At 51.4% G+C, this 21232-nt stretch overlaps 1 protein-coding gene across 1 annotated transcript; it reads left to right on the top strand.

The window, feature by feature from the left end:
- Positions 1-5555: 5555 nt before the first annotated feature.
- Positions 5556-20325, top strand: ZMAT5 (zinc finger, matrin-type 5). Its single transcript, XM_006869227.1, has 5 exons — positions 5556-5708; positions 11267-11329; positions 12864-12944; positions 13990-14101; positions 20158-20325. Exons 1-5 carry the CDS (start codon positions 5582-5584, stop codon positions 20285-20287), a joined length of 513 nt encoding a protein of 170 aa, XP_006869289.1. The 5' UTR covers positions 5556-5581; the 3' UTR covers positions 20288-20325.
- The last annotated feature ends 907 nt before the right edge of the window (positions 20326-21232 follow it).

Genomic DNA, 21232 nt, shown 5'->3' with positions numbered 1-21232 from the left:
GTGAATTTTGATGAAGCAGGATCGTCTACCCTGCCACAGCCACCAGTGAGCTGGTAGATAAAGAGAGAATGGGGTCTTGGATCAGCCAGACCCAAGCATGAATCCTGACTGTGTCGTGCCTTGTCTGGGGGCCTTGGTGCTTGGAACTTGGGTTCCCCCTCCATCAGTCTGAGGGCTTGTGGGAATGTTCTGCACTCAGAGTGGGCATTACCCTTATCCTTGCCTCTACTAACTATGGCTTTGAGCAAATTAGCAATGTTTCTGAGTCTGTTTCCTCATCTGTGAGATGGCGTGCCTACACTTTACCTCAGAGGGTCTCTGTGGGGATGAAATAAGGTCAGCAAACCAAATGCCTGGCACACGCATTAAGTTAGAAGCTTCCGCCACCCCCCCCCCACCATCCCTTTTTCTTTCATTTTCCATCCCACAGTTTCTCAACTGGTGGTGATCTTTTCAGTTTACAAGACTGAAGTCAGGTTCCATGAGCAGCCAGATGAAACTAAAGCCAGGAGAGTTAATTGGTAAACTGCCCCCTTAACCCTGTTTTCCTGGCCAGGCCTTGGCTCTGGAGTGAGGCTGGGGGGCTGGCAGTGAGAGGGCTGCCTTTGAGGCTTCCTGATTCTCTCTTCTATTCCTGTTTCTCATCCTCATCTTGCTTATGGGGAGCAGAAGCTGGGAGCAGTCCTGTTGGGGATGCTGCAGGTCGCATGTGCATTCGTTCCACAAGCACATCCGGGGACACTAATGTGTGCTGGGCCCCGGTCCAACAGCAGTGGGACGAGCAGACAGAACATTCTGTCCTTGTGGAGCTTATATTCTGGTGGGAGGCAGACAGGCATGACAGTAGGTCAGCATGTGAGAAGGTGACAGGCGCTGTGAACGACAGAGCAGGTTGTAAGGAGCCAGGAGTGCCTGTGACACCATTTTCAGTTTGGTGTTAGGAGGGAGCTGCCTGGGTAATACTAGTTGCAACAGCAGTAACTGCCATTCTCTGAGCATTAACTGTGTGCCAGGCACCTTACTAGGAGCCCTGGTGGTGCAGTAGTTAAAGCACTTGGATACTAATCCAAAGGTACAACCCACTATAGTTGGTTCCTGTAAAGATATACATCTTGGAAACCCCATGGGGCAGTTCTCTGTCCTACAGGGTCAGTATGAGTAGGAATTGACTTGCTGGCAGTGGGTGGGGTAGACGTCTTACTTATACCACATTGGTTTAGGTCTCCAGCATGGGAGGACCTTGTTCTGTAGTGAAGGACAGACTCAGGGTAATCACTGTTTTCCTGAGGTCACTCAGCTGGGATTCGAATCCCAACCTGTGCATTCCAGGATGGTTGCCTCTCTGGCCCTGTCCGCTGCCCCTGGACCACAAGGAGCCAGTCCTATCACCTGGCGAAGCTTGATGGAGCTAACAGATGCTGTTACAACTGTGGTCCCTGGGAGCAGTGGGTGGTACCACCTGTGTTCCCGAGAGGAAGTAGGGCCTGATCTGTGTTCCGGAAGTGAAGTGAGCCAACCTCAGGATGATGAATCACACACGACAGAGAGGGCCAGCTTAGTCAGCACCCCATGCTGCTGTCTGGGTGCTATCGAGAGACACTCAGCTGTCCCCGCGTCTGCCTTCCCTGGCTCCCAGCGCAGTGGTGCAGGTTGTGCCCTGTACAAGGACACCTGGCTGAAGGGGAGAATTGGAGCTAAAATCTCACCCACGTGCTGCTGGCTCTGCTATGTGTCTGCCAGGGCACTGCACCTGAGGACATGCACAAAGGTCCCGGAGCGGGAAGGTTGGGTTAGGAGACCTAGAAGTACATGGCCCAACGATCCCTGGCTGAAGTCACCTTGCTGAAGGCCAGTCTCCTTATCCAGGGACAGGGCGTCTGACCCAGTGGGAACAGGCCTGGGAGGTAGGAGGGCAGCATGGCCCCACTGCAGCCCGTCGGCTCCCAACTCCCTCCCTGAGTGGCACAGCATGGGAGAGCAGGAGCCAGGGCCACCAGTAGGGACGGAGGGTCCACTCCCACCTCTGTCTCTTGTGCTGTGTCCTTTGGACCACTCATTGTCCCTGTCCTGACCTCACTTTCCACATGTGGCATATGATCAGCTGACTCCAAAAGTCGCTTTGGCACTGATATTCTCTTCCTCATTGTGAGCCTGTCTTTTGGAGGCCAGTCATAGGATGGTGCTGGCAGCCAGCATGGACTGAGGGTCTCTTGCCTCTCAAAGCAACCCCATTGGAGAAAGCTGAGGCCAACGTTAAATAACCACCTAAGGTCATATGTGTAGAAAATGGTCTAACCTGGTTTTAACCCAGATCATCATAGCTCTCAAATCCTTGCCCTCATGACTTCCTGGCACAGGAAAGAGGCAGTAGCAGGCTCTGTGGTCTGGCCTGCTCTGCAAGACAAAATGGTTAGAAAAGAGCCCTGCCCTGGTCCTGCATGGTGGGCTCCAGTTTCAGGGGACCATGCTGGTAGCATGCTCCCAGGCCTGCCTGCCGAACATGTTTCCTGTAAGAGCATCATCTGGTCACCAAGAGGCCCTTAGAGGTCACCCGATCCACCCACCCTCTTACTGCTTTTCATACATGGGGAAACTGAGGCCCACAGCCTCCTTGTGGTCCTGGTAGAGCTGGGACTAGAATATGGGGTCCTGCTGACCCATCCTGGATTGATGAGCATGTCCCATGTGCCAAGTGTGAGCCAGGTACCAGATGAGGATGGCACGGGTAGGCAGAGGGGCTGTGTGGCCCTTGGCTAAGGTTGACCAGGTAGAGGACATGAAGGGGGGGACCTCGTGTGTGTGTGTGTGTGAGGGGAAACAAACACACCCAGCCCAGCCAGTACTGAGTGTTCTTCATTTGGGTCAGTGGTGCTGGGGTGGGGGAGTGGGGGGGCGGGCACGTGGTCTTGATTTCCCAGTGGGCTGGTATTTGGGACAGTGTAGCAGAGTCAACACAGGCTGTCTGAGCCGCAGTTTCCTCCTTTATAAAACAGGGACTGTGGCCCATATCTCTGCCTGGTACCAGGGAAAGCTGTAGTCAGTGTGCTGTGTTGGGAGGGGACTTTTCAGAAGTATGGGCTCTGGAGTCACATTGCCAGGATTCTGCGCCTAGCCCCAGTGTGGCCCCAGTCCTCTCATCTGAAAAGGCGTAATAGTCCTACCTCCCAGGTTGTCCTAAAGGTTAAATGAGATGACGCATTGAAAGCTTTGAGCTTAGCACCTGACACATAGTAGATGCTCAATACACTAACTCTAGTAATAGGAACATTTATTGAGTACTTACTCAATCCTGAACATTTTAAAAATTATTTTTACTATTACTCTTTTATTAATATACTCCATTTAAATGACTAGTCAGACCCAACAACTCACTTTCTGACAGCAAAAGTAGAGGTGTTCAGAGGGGAACTGACTTGCCCAAGGTCACACAGCTCAGTGTTCTTTGTGGTTTTGTCCAGTTAAGTCAGCCACTGTTATGTCTTGGTCTCCCAGAAGGACACCCTTCCCTGCCCCATTACTTTCCAGAGCCAGCAGTTCCTCAGCGCCTCAAGCTTCGTGAATGGCTTGGTTAAGCACCCGACCGTTAAACGTTCATCTCTTATAATTTCAATCCAATTCTTATAAGTTTATTGGCAAGACGGGGTGTATTAGAGCTGCCAAATTTAATATATCAAGTCTGTGTGTCTGGGACGTGGTTTCTCAGCAGTAATGGGAGAAGAGAGGTTTTACACGTTTTCATTTTGAATGACTGTTCCTGATCCCATTACAGTACAGGACTTAATGGCTGGCCGTCCCTGTCTGCTGCAGAAACGGCTTTCTCCATCAAATCATTTGGCTGCCTGGACTGTCCAGGGGGCGGGTTTGTCTCTGTGTCTCTCTCCGTCTCTTTCTCCCAAGATGCATTCCGCGTAGTTCACCCTGTTGATTGGATACCAGAATCACTTTATTTACTGAGTCCTGGGAGTCTGGGAGGGATTCTGGTGGTGCTGTGGATCGAACATCGGACTGCTAACCGCAGGGTTGGTGGTCCAAACCCACTAGTTGCTCCTTGGCAGAAAAAACAAGGCATTCTGCCTTCGACAGATTTGGAAACCCTACGGAGCAGTTCTACTCTCTCCTATAGGGTTGCTGTGAGTCGGAATCGACTCAATGGCAGTGGGTTGTGTATTTTGGGGGTTTGAGGGCTTTGGCTACTAGCTGGGGCTACCTCCTCATGACTTTGAGGAAATCACTGTATTTTCTGCACTGGTCCTTGGTACATGCTCTGTAGAATGAGGGCTGAGACCACAGACCACTTCTAGCTCCAGGGTACTGGCCTTTACCTCGAGAGGTCCCACCTGCATGGGTTTGTGGCACTGGATTGGGACTTGAAAGTTACCCAGGAGAGACATAAAATTGTTACCCACCTTGGGCTGCAGAATCAGGTGTGGTCCCCGTGACTGAGGATTTCTTAAGATCCTGAAACATTCTCATTCCCTGCCACAATTAACTGTGGAGGCCTGGTGTCACAGAAACAACTTTAGGGGACCTAGCTTTGCAGTCTGACTTCTCAGCAGTATGACCTCAAACAGATCACAGTCTCTCCGAACCTAAGTTGTCTCATGTGGAAAATACGGATGAACTCATGTCTTCAACAGAGAGCTAATAGATTGATGCTCTGGCCACACATCATTTGGGGTGCTGGGGAGTCTGCAAAAAATGAAATGATCCCAACCGTTGTGTACTTTCAATTCTTGTTGAGAGAAAGAGACAATAAACCTAAGAAGTAAATTACATATTATTTCAAAGGTGTTAAATGCTAAGGAAAAAGAGAACGGGAAATGGAGAAATCTGGGGTGGAGAGGGGGGTGTGGTTTTAAGTAAAGTGGACATGGTAGCATTTGAGCAGAAAGTGAAGGAACAAGGGAACAAGCATGGCAGACTGTGGTGGGGAAGAGTCTTCCAATTAGAGGGAACAGCAGGTGCAAATGCCCTTCAGGGGAAGTGTGTAAGGAGGCTGGCAGGACTGGCATGCAGAGAACAGGAGATGGAGGCTAGTGGAGCAAGGGGTGAGAGCAGGTGTGGAGGATGGCCAGATGGTGCTAGGCAGTGGTTCTCATCCTGGCTGCATGTTCGAATGACGTGGGGAGCTTTAAAAAGTATTGCTGCCCGGGCCTCACCAAGATAATGAGGGCTGGAAGCTGGACATCAGAGTTGTTAAAATATCCCTCTGGAAGAAGACCTTGTAGACCATAATTATAGGGACCTGTAGCTCCTTACTGGCACCATGGGTTAGGCATGGGGCTGCTAACTGCAAGGTTGGTGGTTTAAACCCACCAGCGGCTTCTTGGGAGAAAGATGAGGCTGTCTGCTCCTGTCAAGATTTACAGCTTCAGAAACCCTAAGGAGTAGTTCTATGCTGTCCTGTAGAATCCTGTATGAGTCAGAATAGACTCAATGATGGTGGAAGATGGTAGCTCCTCATGGGCCATTGTGAGATTGAACTAGGCAGTGGGCTGTGATGTGTGGCATTTTCTCCAGAGGTCTGATGTGTGCTTTGTGATTCCTTAGGCGGTGGCAGCAGCACCTGACATAGGTGGCCATGGGGAAGCGATACTTCTGTGACTACTGTGACCGCTCCTTTCAGGACAGCCTCCACAACCGCAAGAAGCACCTCAATGGGCTGCAGCACCTCAAGGCCAAGAAGGTCTGGTACGACATGTTCCGAGGTGAGTGCCCGCTGGTTCAGCAGCCAGGCACATGGGGCCTTGCTCTCTGGTCTTTTTACCATCAGCCAAAGAAGAGCATGGGTCAACCAGAATACTGATCTGGGCCCTCGGAGCAGCCAAACAGTGGGAAGTCAGGGGCTGCTGCTCCTGAGGCAGATGGGCCCTCAGAGGTGTCACTTACCTGTTCTCCAGAAATCTTGACCAATAATTTTCTAGATGCCAGCCACGTGGGCATGCAGAAAGTCCTCTGGAGGAAGTGATGTTTGAGCCAGCAGCTGAAAGAGGGAGGGAAACAATCTGAGTAGGGGACATGCAAAGAGGTAGGCAGTCATGAGGAAGCATGCTGTTCTCTGTTTGAAAAGGAGAGGATGTGTCTGGAACGTGGTGGGTGAGGGGGAGAATGATAAGGGGTGAAGCTTCCATTGGGGCAGGGACCAGATCGGAAAGGTCTGCAGAGTCTACAAAAGGGCATCAGGTTGTCCTGAGGGCAGAGGGCAACCCTTGAAGGGCTTGATGTAGAGGCCATTGTGGCCAGAGCTAGGACTGAGTGCGATGTGGTGAGCGGTGGGCGTGAAGGAATGAATGATGGATGACTGGCTGGATGAGCAGCTGAGCTGCCAAAGGAAGGCTCTTCCGGGAAGAACTTCTCAGAGCAGATGCCATTGGGGTGAATGCGCTCAGGGGTGTAAGACCTAACTAAGCACAGTGCCTAGCATCTGGAGCTGCCCTCCGGACAGTCACTGCTGGGGCAATGGTACTGTCATTGTTACTTGACTTGCATACTGGGGAAGAGCAAGGGAGCAGGCAGAATGTGGAGACCCAGAGCTGGCTGAGGGGGACAGGGAGTTTGGCTGTGGGGAAGGAGCTCTGGAGTGAGCCAGGCAGAACTAACACCCACAAGTTGGAGAAAAGGATTCCATTGCGATGCAGTGAGACTTGGGCCCTGAGCCCAGAAGGAGGGAACTGAGTCTTAGTAGCCAACACGTGGGAGAAGGGAGAGTTCCTTGAGGTGAAACTCAGGATTCAAGAGAAGGGTGTGCACTTATGTGGTTGGTCATCAGTCTTTTGCTTATCTCAAAATCTCTAAGGCGTGGTTCTCAACCCTGGATGCAGGATCGACTGGGGGCAGAGTCCCAACCCCAGCCCCAGAGGCAGGGGTGGGGTAGGGCCTAGGCATGGCATTCAGAAAGCTCTCTCAGATGAGGGAGGGAGGCCTAGCTAAGAGTGGAGTTGTTAGACGCCTTTGAGTTGCTTCCAACTCATAGCAACTTTATGTACCACAAAATGAAACCATGCCCAGCCCTGTGACATCGTTAACATCATTGCTATGTCTGAGCCCACATGCAGCCACTGTGTAAATCCAACTCACTGAGAGTCTTCCTCTTTTTCACTGACCTTCTACCTTACCAAGCATGATGTCTTTCTTTAGGGACTGGTCCTTCCTGATAACATGTCCTAAGTATGCAAGACAAAGTCTCACCGTCTTTGTTCTAAAGCTGCACTTCTTCCAAGACAGATTTGCTCATCCTTCTGTCAGTTCACAGTATAGCCAACAGCAACTGCATCATTCAAATGCCTCCATTCTTCTTTAGTCTTCCTTGTTCATTGCCCAGCTTTTGCATGCATATGAGGTGATTAAAAATACCATGGCCTGGGTCAGGTGTACCTTAGTCCTCAAAGTGCACCTTTGATTTCTTGACTGCTGCTTTCATGAGAATTGATTGTGAATCCAAGTAAAATCCTTGACAAATTCATTTATTTTCTCTGCTTATCATGATGCTGCTTATTGGTCCAGTGAAGAGTTTTGTTTTCTTTATGCTCAGGTGTAATCCATACTGAAGGCTGTAGTCTTTTATCTTCATTAGTAAGTTTTTCAAGCCCTCTTCACTTTCAGCAAACAAGGCCGTGTCATCTGTATATCGCAGGTTGTTGATGAGACTTCCTCCAGTCCTGATGCCACGTTCTTTTCAGGATTATTTGTTCAGCATACAGATTAAATAAGTATAGTGAACAGATAAGAACCCTGGCACACACCTTTCCTGATTTTGAACTACACAGCATTCCCTTCTTCTGTCCCAGTGACTGCCTCTTGGTCTATATACAGGTTCTGCCTGCACACAATGAAGTGTTCAAGAGTTCCTATTCTTTGAAATGGGGTGGGTGCTGGTATTGGGCGAAGGCTTTCTGCCCTCCAAATCCCATTTGAGCTGTGATCTGTCATGAAATCTGGCCTTGGTATTTGATCGTAGTCCCCCTCTCAACCCAGAAAAGGACCCTTGTTACTTGTTTTAAAAAAAAATGAATCTGTGTGAGCCATCTTCCCCTTTTCAGGGCACCTGTGTTCCCAAGACCCTATCAAAACCATATTAACTCCACATTTGTTGTTTAGGACAGCTGTGTAGGGAGGCTGAGCCATGTTGATGCATCCCCAGGTACAAAGAGGTCTTTGAGATACAGAGCAGTGGATTGCCTTGCCCTGGACCCCAGCACTGGAATCGAGCTCTTCCCACCCCCTCAAGATACTTCCCCTGGGTCCCAGCTTACCCTGAGCAGCACACTGACTTTGGGAAGGCACTATGGTGCTCCAACTGGGCTGGGAGTCAACTCGAACCACTTGACCCCAGCTTCAAAGCCTTGGACCAATCCCTTAGGCCTCAGGAGAGGTGACATTCCGTTGCTGTGGTCAGGGAAAACTCAGGCTCCAGAGTCAGTGTCAGCCAACTCTGTCAATCATTCACAGTGTAACCCTAATCTTGTCATGTGTAGAACAGCCATAGCAACAGGACCCACCTCCCAGGGCTATGACTGGAGCGCAGTAGTCTCACAATGACTGTATGACTCCTCGTGGTTTGTTGTTGTTGTTGTTGTATGCCATCGAGTTAACCGTGACTCAGACTCACAGCATCTCTGTTTTGGATTCCCGAGAGAGACTAGTGGATTTGAACTGCTGACCTTGCAAGTTAGCACAACTAGCAGCCGTCCTGTGCTTATCTACAATGCCACACTTGGGCCTCAGGGTTTGGTGAGCACTAAAGATGTCCATTGGACCACAAAGGGATGGAATCATTCCTACCATTAACATCTGAGATATTTTCAGATACACCCCAGCATCAAAGAGGTGGGTAAAACAGGGCCTGCTGTCCCCGCCTGGGAAGACAGAGAATAGTTGCGTAATAGATAATAGCGTGTTCTGGGCAGGGTCCCATACCATGCTGGCCTCTCCCTCCAAGGACTGCATGACCTGTTTGAGTGTACGTTCCCCCTGAAGGCTTCTCTTCTGCTGCCTCTCCTTCCTTCCTGAGATGAAGTGAGCCCCCTCTGAGCTTCATTCAGGCAGACTCCCTGGGCCAGGCAGTCCATTCTGCTAGCTGCTAGATGTGTGCCCTGCTGATCTCCACTTGGATTCGTGTGATCGTTGACCTAGGAAAGGAAGGGTCTGATCTGATTGTTCTCCACTAAGCCCCAGCCTGGCGTGGTGCCTGGCGCACAGGACGTGCTCAGTAAATGTTTGCTAACTAAACGTTGAAATGAATAAGCAAACAGACACAAGGCCCCAGGGCAGCTGTCCGTTTGGGGAGATGAAGCGAGAAGGACCAACACGGTCAGATCACGAGGAGCCTTGAATGCCAGGTGAAGGAGCTCAGGCTGCTGTATCCAGGTCTTGGGCCTGGCCTTCTCAACCTAGAGTCACTGAGGAGCTTTTTAACAATTTGATGCCCAGCAGAGAATGAAAGCTGAGGCTAGGAGGAGTGGCCCTGGCTGCTACATACTCTAAAAATGACCTGGTGATTCTCAAGTGCAGTTGGGGGTGATGATGAGCAATGAGGAGCCCTTCTCCCATACTCTGTTCCAGTCTCAGCTGCCCTGCTCAGGGGAATCCTAGGCTTGGACCATCAGCCCACTTCTCTCCAGAAAGGCAGGGCCGCACCAATTGGGTGGCCCGAGTTGGACAAACCCAGTGTGGTCCCCCCACACAGCTCTGCCAGGCCACCTATTTGTTCTCTGACAACTGACTTCTAAGTCCAGAACTCTACCTCCAGCACACCACTGCCCTTCCCATTGATGCCTGCTGGTCCACCACAGTACTCAGGAAGGAGCAGGCCTTAGGCGCACACTGGGGTCCAACCTGGCCCTGCTACTTCCTAACTGTGGGTCCTTGGGCAAATCATTTTCCTTCTCTGAACCTGTTTCTGCAAAATGGGGATGTGGGTTTGTGATGAGAAGTGAAATATGACTCACTATATTTTTTGTGGATCCACCCCAGAAGTGCACAGTCCTGGCTGTACAACCCCAGAGATTGATGAGTTGTGCTTCCTTCCCGAGTGATGCTCGCATGCAGCTGGGCAGGGAACCACTGCCCACCTCGGCCACATTCTTCCATCCATTACCCAAACACCGGGTTCACAGCAGTCCTGCCAGGCCAGAACCTTTCTGCCCATTTTACATATGGGGAAATGAAGACTTAGAGAGATCAAATAGCGGGCCTCTGGTCTTGTGTAGCTGGGACTCAAGCTCAAGCAGCTTTTAGAAAAAGGTGGTGGAATGTTCTGAGCACCAGCCTGCTTCCCACCCCTGTGAGGGCAGACCAAAGGGCTTGCTCATCCTTAGTTACATGTCTTACCTGTGGATTTTGATTCACTGATACTTTGTCTACAAAGAAGCATATAAAAGTGAAAAATGTTATGATGAAAATAAAGAGGAAGCCAGGGTTAAGGTTAACATCCAGAATTATTGCCACAAAACCGTCTCAGCTGGTGCAATCTGACTCTGAGTGCCTGTAGCTAGTGTCTGCAGGGGGTAAAAAAGGGCAGGTTTCAGTTTTGTGGCTGTGGAGTGGTGCCGGGCCCTGGAAATGGCTGGTGAGCTACCTGAACACCAGAACTTTCTGTTTTTTTAAAACTCTTCATTGTGATGTGGATGAAAGTTCACAGAGCAAATTGGTTTTTCATTCTACAATTCATACATGTTCTTCATAACACTGATTGCATTCCTCACAATGTAACATAACAGTGTTCTTCCCACTTCCTCCCCGTGTTCACTCTTTCCCTTCGCCCTTCTTTCCTATCCCTTCCTGCCTCTCAGTTTTATTCCTGGGCAAATGCTGCCCTTTGGATTTCGAATGGTTGATTGTTCTAAGGCGTATGGACCTCCTGGTGTTATTGTTCAGCTTAGAGATTTGTCTGTCTTTTGGCTAAAAATTAAGCCTCAGGGTTAGTTTTTATTTTGAAATCATAGAGTCACTGAAGGTTGCAAAGACAGTACAAAGAGGTCCCATGGCACCAGGATATTTACAAAACTCCCCCAAGTGATTCTATTGCACAGGCAAAGATATTGCCCTCTGACCTGAAGCCCAGTTCTTCCTTTGGTTGGTGGGCCTGGGGTCTCCTGAAACTGAGATTCGTTGCTCAGTATCCCCACCTGTGACATCCACTTTTTGTATTCCGCCGTGAATGGGGAGTTGTCCCAACTTTTTTTCTGTACCCACTTTAAGTCCAGGCCAGGCTTCTTCCTTGGTTCCCCACATCTCATCGAAACCCCACCCCTCTGTTCTTTTGCAGATGCAGCCACCATCTTGGTGGATGAGCAGAACAAGCGGCCCTGTTGGAAGTTTCTACTGATAGGTACAGTGCTCTGCTCCACTTCAGCCACCTGAGTGAGCAACACTTGGATGGTCCCCAGCCACTCCCCAGAGCCCACTTTGTGACCTCAGCTCCCCTGGCAGACTTCTTGGAGTCTTCCTAGGGGCTGTGGTGTGTTCGGGCTTCGCAGGATGTGGTCCTTGGCTCTGCAGAATGCGATTGTGTCTGCTCACCCAGAACAAGCAAGCATTGGGAGATGGGAAGTAAATCGAGGACACTGGTGGCGTATTAGACTAACTGATTAAAGTGCCTGAGAGCAGTCAGGGCTGGAGATCGTCACAGACTTAAGGCTACTGAGAACATTGAGAGTTAAACAAAGGGTGCTAGATGTTGATTTCATAGGTCAATATTAGGCTGACAAAGATGCTTATGGTTCAGATCTCTGATAGCATAGTGGTTATAAGTCAGGCTGCTAACCTCAAGGTCAGCAGTATGAAACTCTCAACTGTTCAGTGGGGGAAAAATGAGACTTTCTGCTCCCTTAAAGATTTAGAGCTGGGGAAACCCTATGCTGGGTTGCTATGAGTCAGAACCAACTCCAGGGCATACCACCACCACCACCATGGTTCAAACAGGTAAAAACTAAAGCAAGTGAGGGGACAAATGACAGGCGATAATAAAGGAAGGAAAACTAAGGCAATCCAGGAGAATGTTCATTATCTTCTCTGTTGGCCTTTGAGGGCCTGGGCTTCCTAGCAGCCAAGAGGAAAGCCCTGATGGTTAGCATGGCTGACAGGGAGCTTAACATTGAGGGAAGGGAGGCCACGCTCCACTCAGGACACTGGTACTAAGGTGGGGACCAGACTTGCACTGCAGGTCAGGGGCTTCCCCGCAGACTTTATCTGGACATGAATATGCCACAAATAGGGTGTGCTGGCGTAGGACACCCTCCAACCAACCCAAACCCACTGCCATGTAGTTGGTTCTAGCTCCTAGGACAGAGTGGAACTGCCCTAGAAGATTTCCTAAGGCTGTAATCTTAACAGAAGCAGACTGCCGCATCTTTCTTTTATGGAACAAGGGATGAGTTTGAACTGACCACCAGCCTTATATTTAGCAGCCAAGTGTTTAACCATGGCACCACCCAGGGTCCTAGGATCCCCTCGAGTTCCTATTATTTTATATCCTGCGTTGAGATTCAGAAGGTCACCTTGGACTTTGGTATTTCCTTCACAAAGCCGCCCCTGAAGTTTTTCAAAGGAGTGGTTCTGCTGTTGGTGAAGTGATGGGGAGGAGGCAGTGGGTGTCCCAGTACATGCAGGAAGAGATGCATGACCCTTCCAGGGACCAGAGTTCAGTTCACTGGAGAACGGGTAAGGGTAGGGTCCCCAAAGCAGTGAGCAGCCAGGGAAGGGGCTCAAGCAGGGTGATGTATCAGGGAGGTGGTCTGGCTTCTGTGTTGGAGTGGGGACAGAGAATCTCCCAGTTCTTGAGCAAGAGTAGAGCCCTTTGGGTCCTACCCCTAACACTGTGAGCCCCTTCCTGAGCAGCGGTTCATTCTGCCTTCCCTCCACAGGTCAGTGCGACTTCGGCTCCAAGTGTCGATTTTCCCACATGTCAGGGCGAGATCTGCAGGAGCTGAGCCTTCAGGTGGAAGGTGCGTCTCAGTGGGTGTCCAGACTGGGAGGCCAGGTGTCTCAAGGTTGAGATCTGAGAAGGAGAAGTTACTTGGTGCCTCTCCTCCATCCCCTCCCTCCTGACTGCTGAGGGGAGACCAAGGGCTGCCCAGGGTGGTGGGGGAACCCTGAGTCTTACTGAACAGCTCCTCTAGACAGCCTCAGGCCTGAGTGGAAAAGGAGCAATGGCTGGCTTATGCTCCCATCCATGTCTCCATGGATCTCAATGTGATGCCAGTATGGTTTCATGCCAGGAACCCTGTGGATTCACTTCTGCCCCACCTGGACCCTGTGCAGCAACTTCAAGCTTGGCATCCCCCCTCGCTCTTTCAATCTGACAACATGGGGGGATGAGCAGGGATCTGCGGAGGCTGGAACAGAGTGCTGCTGCCCCATCCAGCCAGGACCTTGGCACGTGGCTTAGCATTTTGGAGGCAGTGTTGCCTGAGAAGGTGAAGTGAGGTGACAAGAGTGCATTTAGTGCCCCAAGCAAGTACGAGTGCTTTCCTCTGGCCCCATCCTAGGACCACACGGAGACATGAACCACATCACATGCTCGTGACCCGAGTAGTATGGAAACTATTGGTTGCTTGGTTTTAATTCAATAATTAGAGGCTTTTGTAGGGCATTTTATGAGAAGGAAAGCTTAGGGGAAACTGAGGATTGTTACTCTGCTCATGGTCAGAGGTCCAGCTCATGACTGAGCCCTGTTCTGCCTAGCTCTGCCCCCCTTTACCCTGGAACTGGGCACTCATATGAGCCAGACTGTTTATATCCATCTTCCTGCTTTGAGTCCCCACAAATCTTGTAAGGTCTCCATTGGATAGAGAAACAGAATGAGGCCAGAGGGGGCCCCTGGGCAATGGTGCTGTAATGAGAACAATCCAGAGGCTCTACCCTTACCCCACCCAGCCTGCCTCCCAGGAAGGGAGTGTGTGAGACACCCAGAGCCTGCCAAGCCTGCTCCCTTGTGGGCACAGAGTTGGGACTGGCTCATCACTTGCCCCTGTCTCCCTACCCCCACAGAGGAGAGGCGGTCCAAGGAGTGGCCACTTGATGCCGGGGAGCTCCCTGAGGTCCACCTGGAGGACTGGCTGGAGAAGAGAGCCAAGCGCCTGAGCTCAGCCCCAAGCAACAGGTACGACCCCATGGGTGCCCTCCTCCCACGGCCTCTGGGGACAAGACCCCAGCCAGCCTGCCCTGACTTGAGTCTCTGTGAACTGCCCAGGCCTAGGGACCACCTCAGCAGTTGTTAGACCCCCAGGCCTGTTTCCATCCTTTAGTTGTTCATGTCCATGTAGGAGCACAAAGCAGATCTAACTCCACATCACTGTTCCATCCTGGGAGGGAGGGCTGGAGGGAGTTCTTGCTTACCAACACACCTCTGGGTGCCTGTCATTGCACACCGGTTCCCTTGCCCCTTCCTCCCCAGGGCTCTGCCAACTTGCAGGATAGCCTGAGTGTACAAACGGGGAGATTGAGGCTCATGGTAGGGTGTGACTTGCACAAGGGCTCACAGCCAGGAGGGGTAGAGCTGGGATTGCACAGAGGGTGATAATAAGAGCAGTGTCTTGCTGAAAGGGTACAGGGTGGGCCAGGTCCAGCACTTGAGGTTCAGTAGTGTGTGGACAGCTCATTCAGCTCTTGTGCTGGGGAGCATGCTGGGTAAGGGTCTGTGTGTGTTGTGTGCTGTCCTGTGCCCTCCTCCTCAAGGGGTGGGCCTCTGACCCAGATACAGTATCACAGTCAAGGCCAAAGCCAGGTCTCCTGGGCAATTCCACCAGGCACTGAAGGAGAGGGGAGAGGCCAAGGGCTTTAAAGGACATGCTTATGAGCTGTATATAACTTTGTATAAGTTGTCCCTCCCTGGACTTCTTTAATTTCTCCATCGTGAAACGGCATCTGATGGATTATCTGCAAAGTTCTCCTTGGGTTGCCATGGTCTGGTCTCATGGGCTGCCAGCCTGGCCTGGGCCAAGGGAGCCTGATCAGACCATCTGTGAGGCCCTCTTTTGGGCCCTAACTAGAGGTCAAAGAATCTTGCCTTCTCTGAGCCTAGTGAAAAGAAATGAAGATCTTTTTAAATCAACTTTCATTTTTCAGAAACTAGTATTTCATTGTGTTTTCAGTGAATGTTTACACAGCAGTTAAGGGACCTGTTCAACCATTCACAAGTTATTCATTGACATTGGTTCTATTCTTTGCAACGTTCTTGATATTTCTGTTCTGGTGGTTCCATCTCCATGAATCTGGTGTCCCTGTCCCCTTACATTCTCACCTCTGTTTGTAAGTTCTTACTGACAGTTTGGTCTCATATAGGTGATTTTTAAATAAAGGTGTACAGCATTTAGTAGGTGATGCTCAGTATTTTAGGGGTCAGTATTTTTGGAGCCAATCTGTTTTTTAGCTACAGGGTGACCTCTGTGGTTGGTTTTGTTTCAAGGCCATCTTCAGATTTCAACCAGTCCAGATGTTGTTGTTAAGTGCCTTCGAGTTGGTTCTGACTCACAGTGACCCTGTATAGAGTTTCTGAGGAGCAGCTGGTACATTTGAACCGTTGGTCTGTGATGATCCTACAGCACCACACCAGGTGTCCAGGTCTGGGGTTTTTTTATTGTTGTTAGGAATTTGAAGTTCTGGTCCACATTTTTCTCTTATCAGCGTCAGTCTGTCCTAGTAGATTAGAATGGTGAGTACTGGTAGCTGGGCACCATCTAATTCATCTCGTCTCCAGGGAAATGAGGCCGTGGTCCGTGTAGACGACTTTTCCTGTGGGTTAGCTGCTTCTTTGGGCCTTTGGCTTTCTTCTTTCTCTTTATGCCAGATAAGTAGAGCACCTTAGTTATATTTTAGGTGGTCATCACCAAGCTGTTTTTAAGACCCAAGACACAATGCACCAAACTAGGGTGTAGACCAAAAGTTTGTGTGTGGGGTTGTTTTTTTTTTTTTTTTTCTTTTAACCTTTATTTTAAATCTGTGGCCAGTTTTTGTCCTTCTCACCTTATGAAAATATACGATTCAAATGTTCAATGTGATGTACCTTCCTTCTGGGCCTGTCTGAAGTGTTGTTATTGTGGTCAAGTGTGCAGTTCTCATCAGGGATTCCTGCCCCCCTCCCCCCCCACCCCATAAGTTAAGGGTGATAGGTCCCAGGAAGACCAGTTCACTTCCATTGCGTCCTGTTTAGATCCTCGTATCCAGAGCATACTCAGTTCCATCTGTGCTCTGGCACCTACTGGCCACATTACCCTGGCTGCTCAGCCCCCTGCTTGCCCCTCTGAGGTCCTGCCCCAGGAAGGAGTATCTCAGGCCTGGGGACCTTGGGGACTGTAGAAGGGTATCCCCAAGTCCCTGCCTTGGTGCAGACAGGCCTGTCCCAGAGCTATCCAAGGCAGAATGTTATCATGTTGTTATCATGAGACCTGGAGGACCCAGAGGGTAGAATATGGAAACCAAGGCACAGAGTCCCAGGGAGAGGTGAGGCACACTGAACAGTTGGGTTGTTTGGTACAGACGGTGTGCCTGGCAGCCTGCATATCATGGGGATTAGTACCTCACTGTGCAGCTGGTGAGTCAGAATCTCTCCTGGAGGTCGTCATACCTGCTGTCTTAGCTTGACTGGAGAGTGGCTTCCTGCTGCAGTCTGGGCCACCTCTGTCACTGGGGCCACACTTAGGGTTTGCCAAGGGCCCTGCCTTGCTGGAGGCCTGCAGTTACAGCAGTCTGATGCTGGATGGAGCCTAGCTATACTCCAGGGGAACTGAGCATTGCCCCTCAGGCCTCTCTCCCTCTGGCACCCAGCCTGACCACTCCCAGGGACCTGCTTCCTCAGAGTCCCTTATTCTCTGCACCCATGGTGGTCCACCTGCCTCTTGGGGGCTCTGAGTCAAAGGAATGACTTTCTGGGCAGACAGGTCTATCTGGCTTAGAGAAAAAGGGATTGTTAGAAGGGAGGTGACCATTTATTATTGCTTTTGCCGTCACAGCCTCGGTCTTCTGCAGCCATTTCTGTGTAGCTGGTCTTGTGTAAAATGATGCCCACCGGCTCTAGGCTCTGTCTCTGCATCTATGGTCCCTGCTGCATCCCTCAGCTGCCTTGCTCTGCTTCCCAAGTCTCCTACACTAACCTCCAGCCAGCCCTGCAAAAAGACAGCAGCTTCTGCTGGTTAGTGCCCCGTGGGCCCCTTGCCCACCCCACCTTTCCTAGATGGTCATGGTCTCCCACCTCCTCACAACCACACACCCAGTTTCTAAAACACTGCCTGGCTCTGGCTCTCCTGTCCCCTGCTTACACCTTCCCTGGCTTCTTCCAAGGAGCCCTGGTGGCACAGTGGGTTAAGGTATTGGGCTACCAGCAGTTCAGACCCACCAGTTGTACAGTCTTGGAAACCCTAAGGAGCAGTTGAAATCTGTCCTATGGGGTCATTATAAGTTGGAACTGACTTGGTGGCCATGGGTTTCAATGAGTAGACTTGCTCCACCTTAGGGGACAGCTCAGGTTCCACAGCCCAGATGGCAGCCCAGGGGACTTCCTTGGTGGTCACATTCTCACCTTTCCCATCTGCCTCTGTGTCCTTCAGGCTGGATGCTCTTAGATGTCATGGCCACTTCTGATCCTGGGGTGCTTTGTGTGTACATCTACAGCTGTCTTCCCCAACTCTTTGCTGACAGAGCCAGACCCCCAGAAGCGTCAGCTCCAGTAACACTCCCTCAGGAAGCCCCCACAGCCTCCAGTGTCCCCTCACATCCTTGAGCACACAGTGACCAGGCCAGCATGTGTTCACTGATGAGTGAGTGTGCAGGAGGAACAGGGACCCGACCTGGGTGTGAGTTCCTTGTGGGGACCGGGCTGGGAGACCTCAGGTAGTCCCTGTTCTCACCTAGGAGACAGGGGACACAGGGCATGGTGGCTTTAACCCCACACCGTTGAGCAGAGCCTCAAGATCAGCCAGGCTAACCCTCCTTGTAAACCTGGGAAGCTCCTTGGGGCCCTGCCTAGCAGCCTTGCCCATCCCCCTCAGCAGACTCACCCTGAGGCGTCTGCCGAGAGCAGTTGGGAGGCTGACGGGCAGGGCCAGCCTCAGACACAAAGACTAATCCCCCTGTGAGGCTCGCACTTGTCCCTGCTTGCCATTGTTGGCGCTTCAGATTGTGACTTTATCCCACTTAATCTCCCCCTGCGCTTGGCCCAGCCACCTCCGAGGTGCACTTGCCGGTATGATGAGGACATGGTTTGAGAAAGGCAAAAGAGAGTCACTCTTGTCCTTGTACTCAGGGGAAATGGAAGCCACAAGCCCCAAACCAGGTTGCACACCTGCCTCAGTGGTCATGTCTGCTACGTGTGAGGCTGGAGGGTTTACTCTTGGGGTCAGTCGGTTTCTCTATGTCTGAGGCCAGGGCTGTGTCTGGGGATATACCAGAGGATGCCCTCCTCCTATTGGGGGGGCACCAGCCTTGGACCCAGTCTAAGGAAAACGCACCTGTTTTCTAGGGGAACGGGCTCCCCAGACCCACATCCTCCAAGGGGAACCCTGCCATCAGTCCCAGCCCTGTGGGAGCCCAGTCTGCTTGGCAGCTGGGGCCCTCCCTTCCCACAACTGCGGAGCCTCCTCCGCTCCCACTTCCCTTCGCGGCTCACGGAGTTTATGAAATCTCCCCAACGTCATAAATCATGCTGAGAGCCACTTTCCGTTCTCTCCTGTGGGCGGGCGGCCATTGGCTGAGCAGGGGTTTCCTTGTCCTCTTACAACATGAGGCCCTGGAGACACATAGGGCCCTGAATCCTGCAGCCAGGCCTGTGGACAGGGTGGGGGCAGAGCAATAGGGCCAACTGCCAGGCCCTTACACTTCCACATTGGAGGCCTGAGGCCTCAGAGAGTTCCTGAGAGTTTCTGTAGGGGATTGGCCACTGGGCTGAGGAGCTGGCAGAACCTAGGTCACTGGTTCTGGGTGGGATGGAGTAGGGAAGGGGGCCAGATGGAGGGAGCGGGGAAGGAGATGATGAGAGCTGATGTCCAAGTTACATTCCACCCACGACTGTGGCACCTGAACAGGGGACTGACTCTGAACCTTAGTTGCCTCCTCTGTAAAATGGGCATTGTGTAAAGGAGGGTTCTTATGGATCCTCTGGCCACAGCATCTGACCCAGAGCAGCTCTGGAGAGTAGTCAGCATTGCTGTTCATATTCAGCAAACATTCACCGGGCCCTGAGGTACAGACAGGCCCCCTGTCCCCTACTCTCTAGAGCCCCAAGTTCAGGAGAGACAGACAAGCGAAGTGGGAAACAAGGTTCAAAATGCTCCATGGCCTGAGAGAAGGGGCACTGGGACTGACCTGAGCAAACCTTGTCCCGGTTGATGGGAAGGTCGGACCTGCTCTGTGGCACTCTGGGCTCCGTTGGTTCCCAGTAAGGAGCAGCCCCAGGCTGGGCACAAGATGCCTGACCAAGGACTGCTGCTTCAGATGGGCTTTGAGGGCCCTCCAGGAGGAAAGCAGTGTAAACAATGAGACTTTTTAAAAATGTGGTATTGCTGGGATGTATCATCAAGTTGATTCTGACTCATAGCTACCCTATATAGGGTTTCTGAGGAGCCGTTGGTGGGTTTGAACCACCAACCTTGTGGTTAGCAGTGTAGTGTTTATCCTACTGTGCCATACCAGGCCTCTTTTTTTTTTTTTTTTTCCTTTCCTGATTTCAGTGACTTTGTGTGCTTAAAAACAAAACAAAACAAAACAAAAAAGTATAAAGAATTAAAAAAGAGTTCACTTGTAATGACACCACTCAGACAGAAACAGTTTTAACATTTTGTTCAGTCTTCTAGGTATTTTTTATGCATTTATATATGTTATATATCTTTAAACAAAAATAGTGTCATGCTATATACATTATTTTATAAGCTGCTGCTGCTCCCTGCTCACACAGTACGTCCCAGCGCTGTCCCTGGTCAGTGCACATAAGTCCGCCTTCATGTTGACCCAGACCGCAGAGCACTCTCTGCTGTGGACGTACGTAATCAGTCCCCCACAGGTGGATGCTGGGTATTTTGGGGGCAGCCACTATTGTCCCGTAATCTCTACCCACAACCTGGCTGTTTCCTTGGGCTCAGTCCCTAGAAGTGAGGTGGCTGGCTCAGAGGGGTTGCTCTGCTTCCAGAAAGGTCTGTGTCCCAGCCTAATTCTGTGCCTTTTCTCTAGGGTCGAACCTGCCAGGACCGCCATCTTCCAGTACCCCATGGGTTGGCCACCAATCCAGGAGCTTCCACCATCCCTGAGGGCACCCCCACCAGGAGGGTGGCCCCTGCAGCCCAGCATCCAATGGGGCTGAGCCCCTTGGCCCTACCTGGCCCCTACCCAGTCAACTTTCCTTGGTTACAATGAAGATAAGGACTGGGGAGAGCCCACAGACCCTCTAAAACTACCACCTGGCCTAACTGAGACCCGGGCCCCCCACAAGGTGCAGCCCTGGTCCTGGCGCTAAGCCAGACAGTCCCTACCTTCCTTCCCTCCCAAGAAGTGTGAGAAAACCAACTTCTGGATGATTATAAAGAGAGTCTGTCACACTGTGGCTCCTGCCCTGGTCAGGGAGAGCATGGCTGGGATGAGAAGGGCTCCTCTCCCTTGGGGGCCAGTGAAGGTACATGCCCTGGTGGATATAGTAGAGTGGCTATGACCTATGGCCAGGCCCCTGTAGCATGGCTCCACCTGCTGGTCCAGCCCTGGCAGATTGGCAGCCCCACTTCCACCCATGCTGAGTGGTGCCAAGCATGCAGGGTGGCACATGAGGGCTAGAGTAGTGGGTCCCAGGAAGCCAGGACCTGCACTTGGGCAATATCTGGCTGGGCTGGGCTGAGCAGCCCTTTGGCCTAAAGGTGGCATAGGGATTTCTGCCCTGGAGGAGCCTCTGGCCAGCGGAGGTGGCAGGTATTCTCAGGTCTTGGAGTCCCTGTCCCCAGATGCACTATAATCCTAGGTTCTGTGGTGGTGGTTGGTTGGGTGGGGGGCACCTCAGAAGCCCCATCTTCCAATGACCTAATGCCCATCCTGAAGATCCCCACTGAAGGGGAAACTTAGGCCAAATCTCGGACCCTCTGAGCTTCAAGCTCTTCATCTGTGAAATGGGCAAAATCTGTGACCCCAACAGGTACAGAGAGAAGTGGCTGGGTTTGGATCTAAGCTTAGGAGGACCGGCGGAAGGGACCCAGCCAGGAACCTCCTCAAGCTGTGCCCAGGAGGAGGAACCAAGGAGACTCCAGTCTCATACCTTCCCCTC

The sequence above is a fragment of the Chrysochloris asiatica genome, unplaced genomic scaffold, assembly GCF_000296735.1.
Source record: "Chrysochloris asiatica unplaced genomic scaffold, ChrAsi1.0 scaffold00128, whole genome shotgun sequence".
NCBI classification, from domain to species: domain Eukaryota; kingdom Metazoa; phylum Chordata; class Mammalia; order Afrosoricida; family Chrysochloridae; genus Chrysochloris; species Chrysochloris asiatica.
The sequence above is the reverse complement of the archived record's forward strand: the minus strand, read 5'-3'. Positions and strand labels throughout refer to the sequence as shown.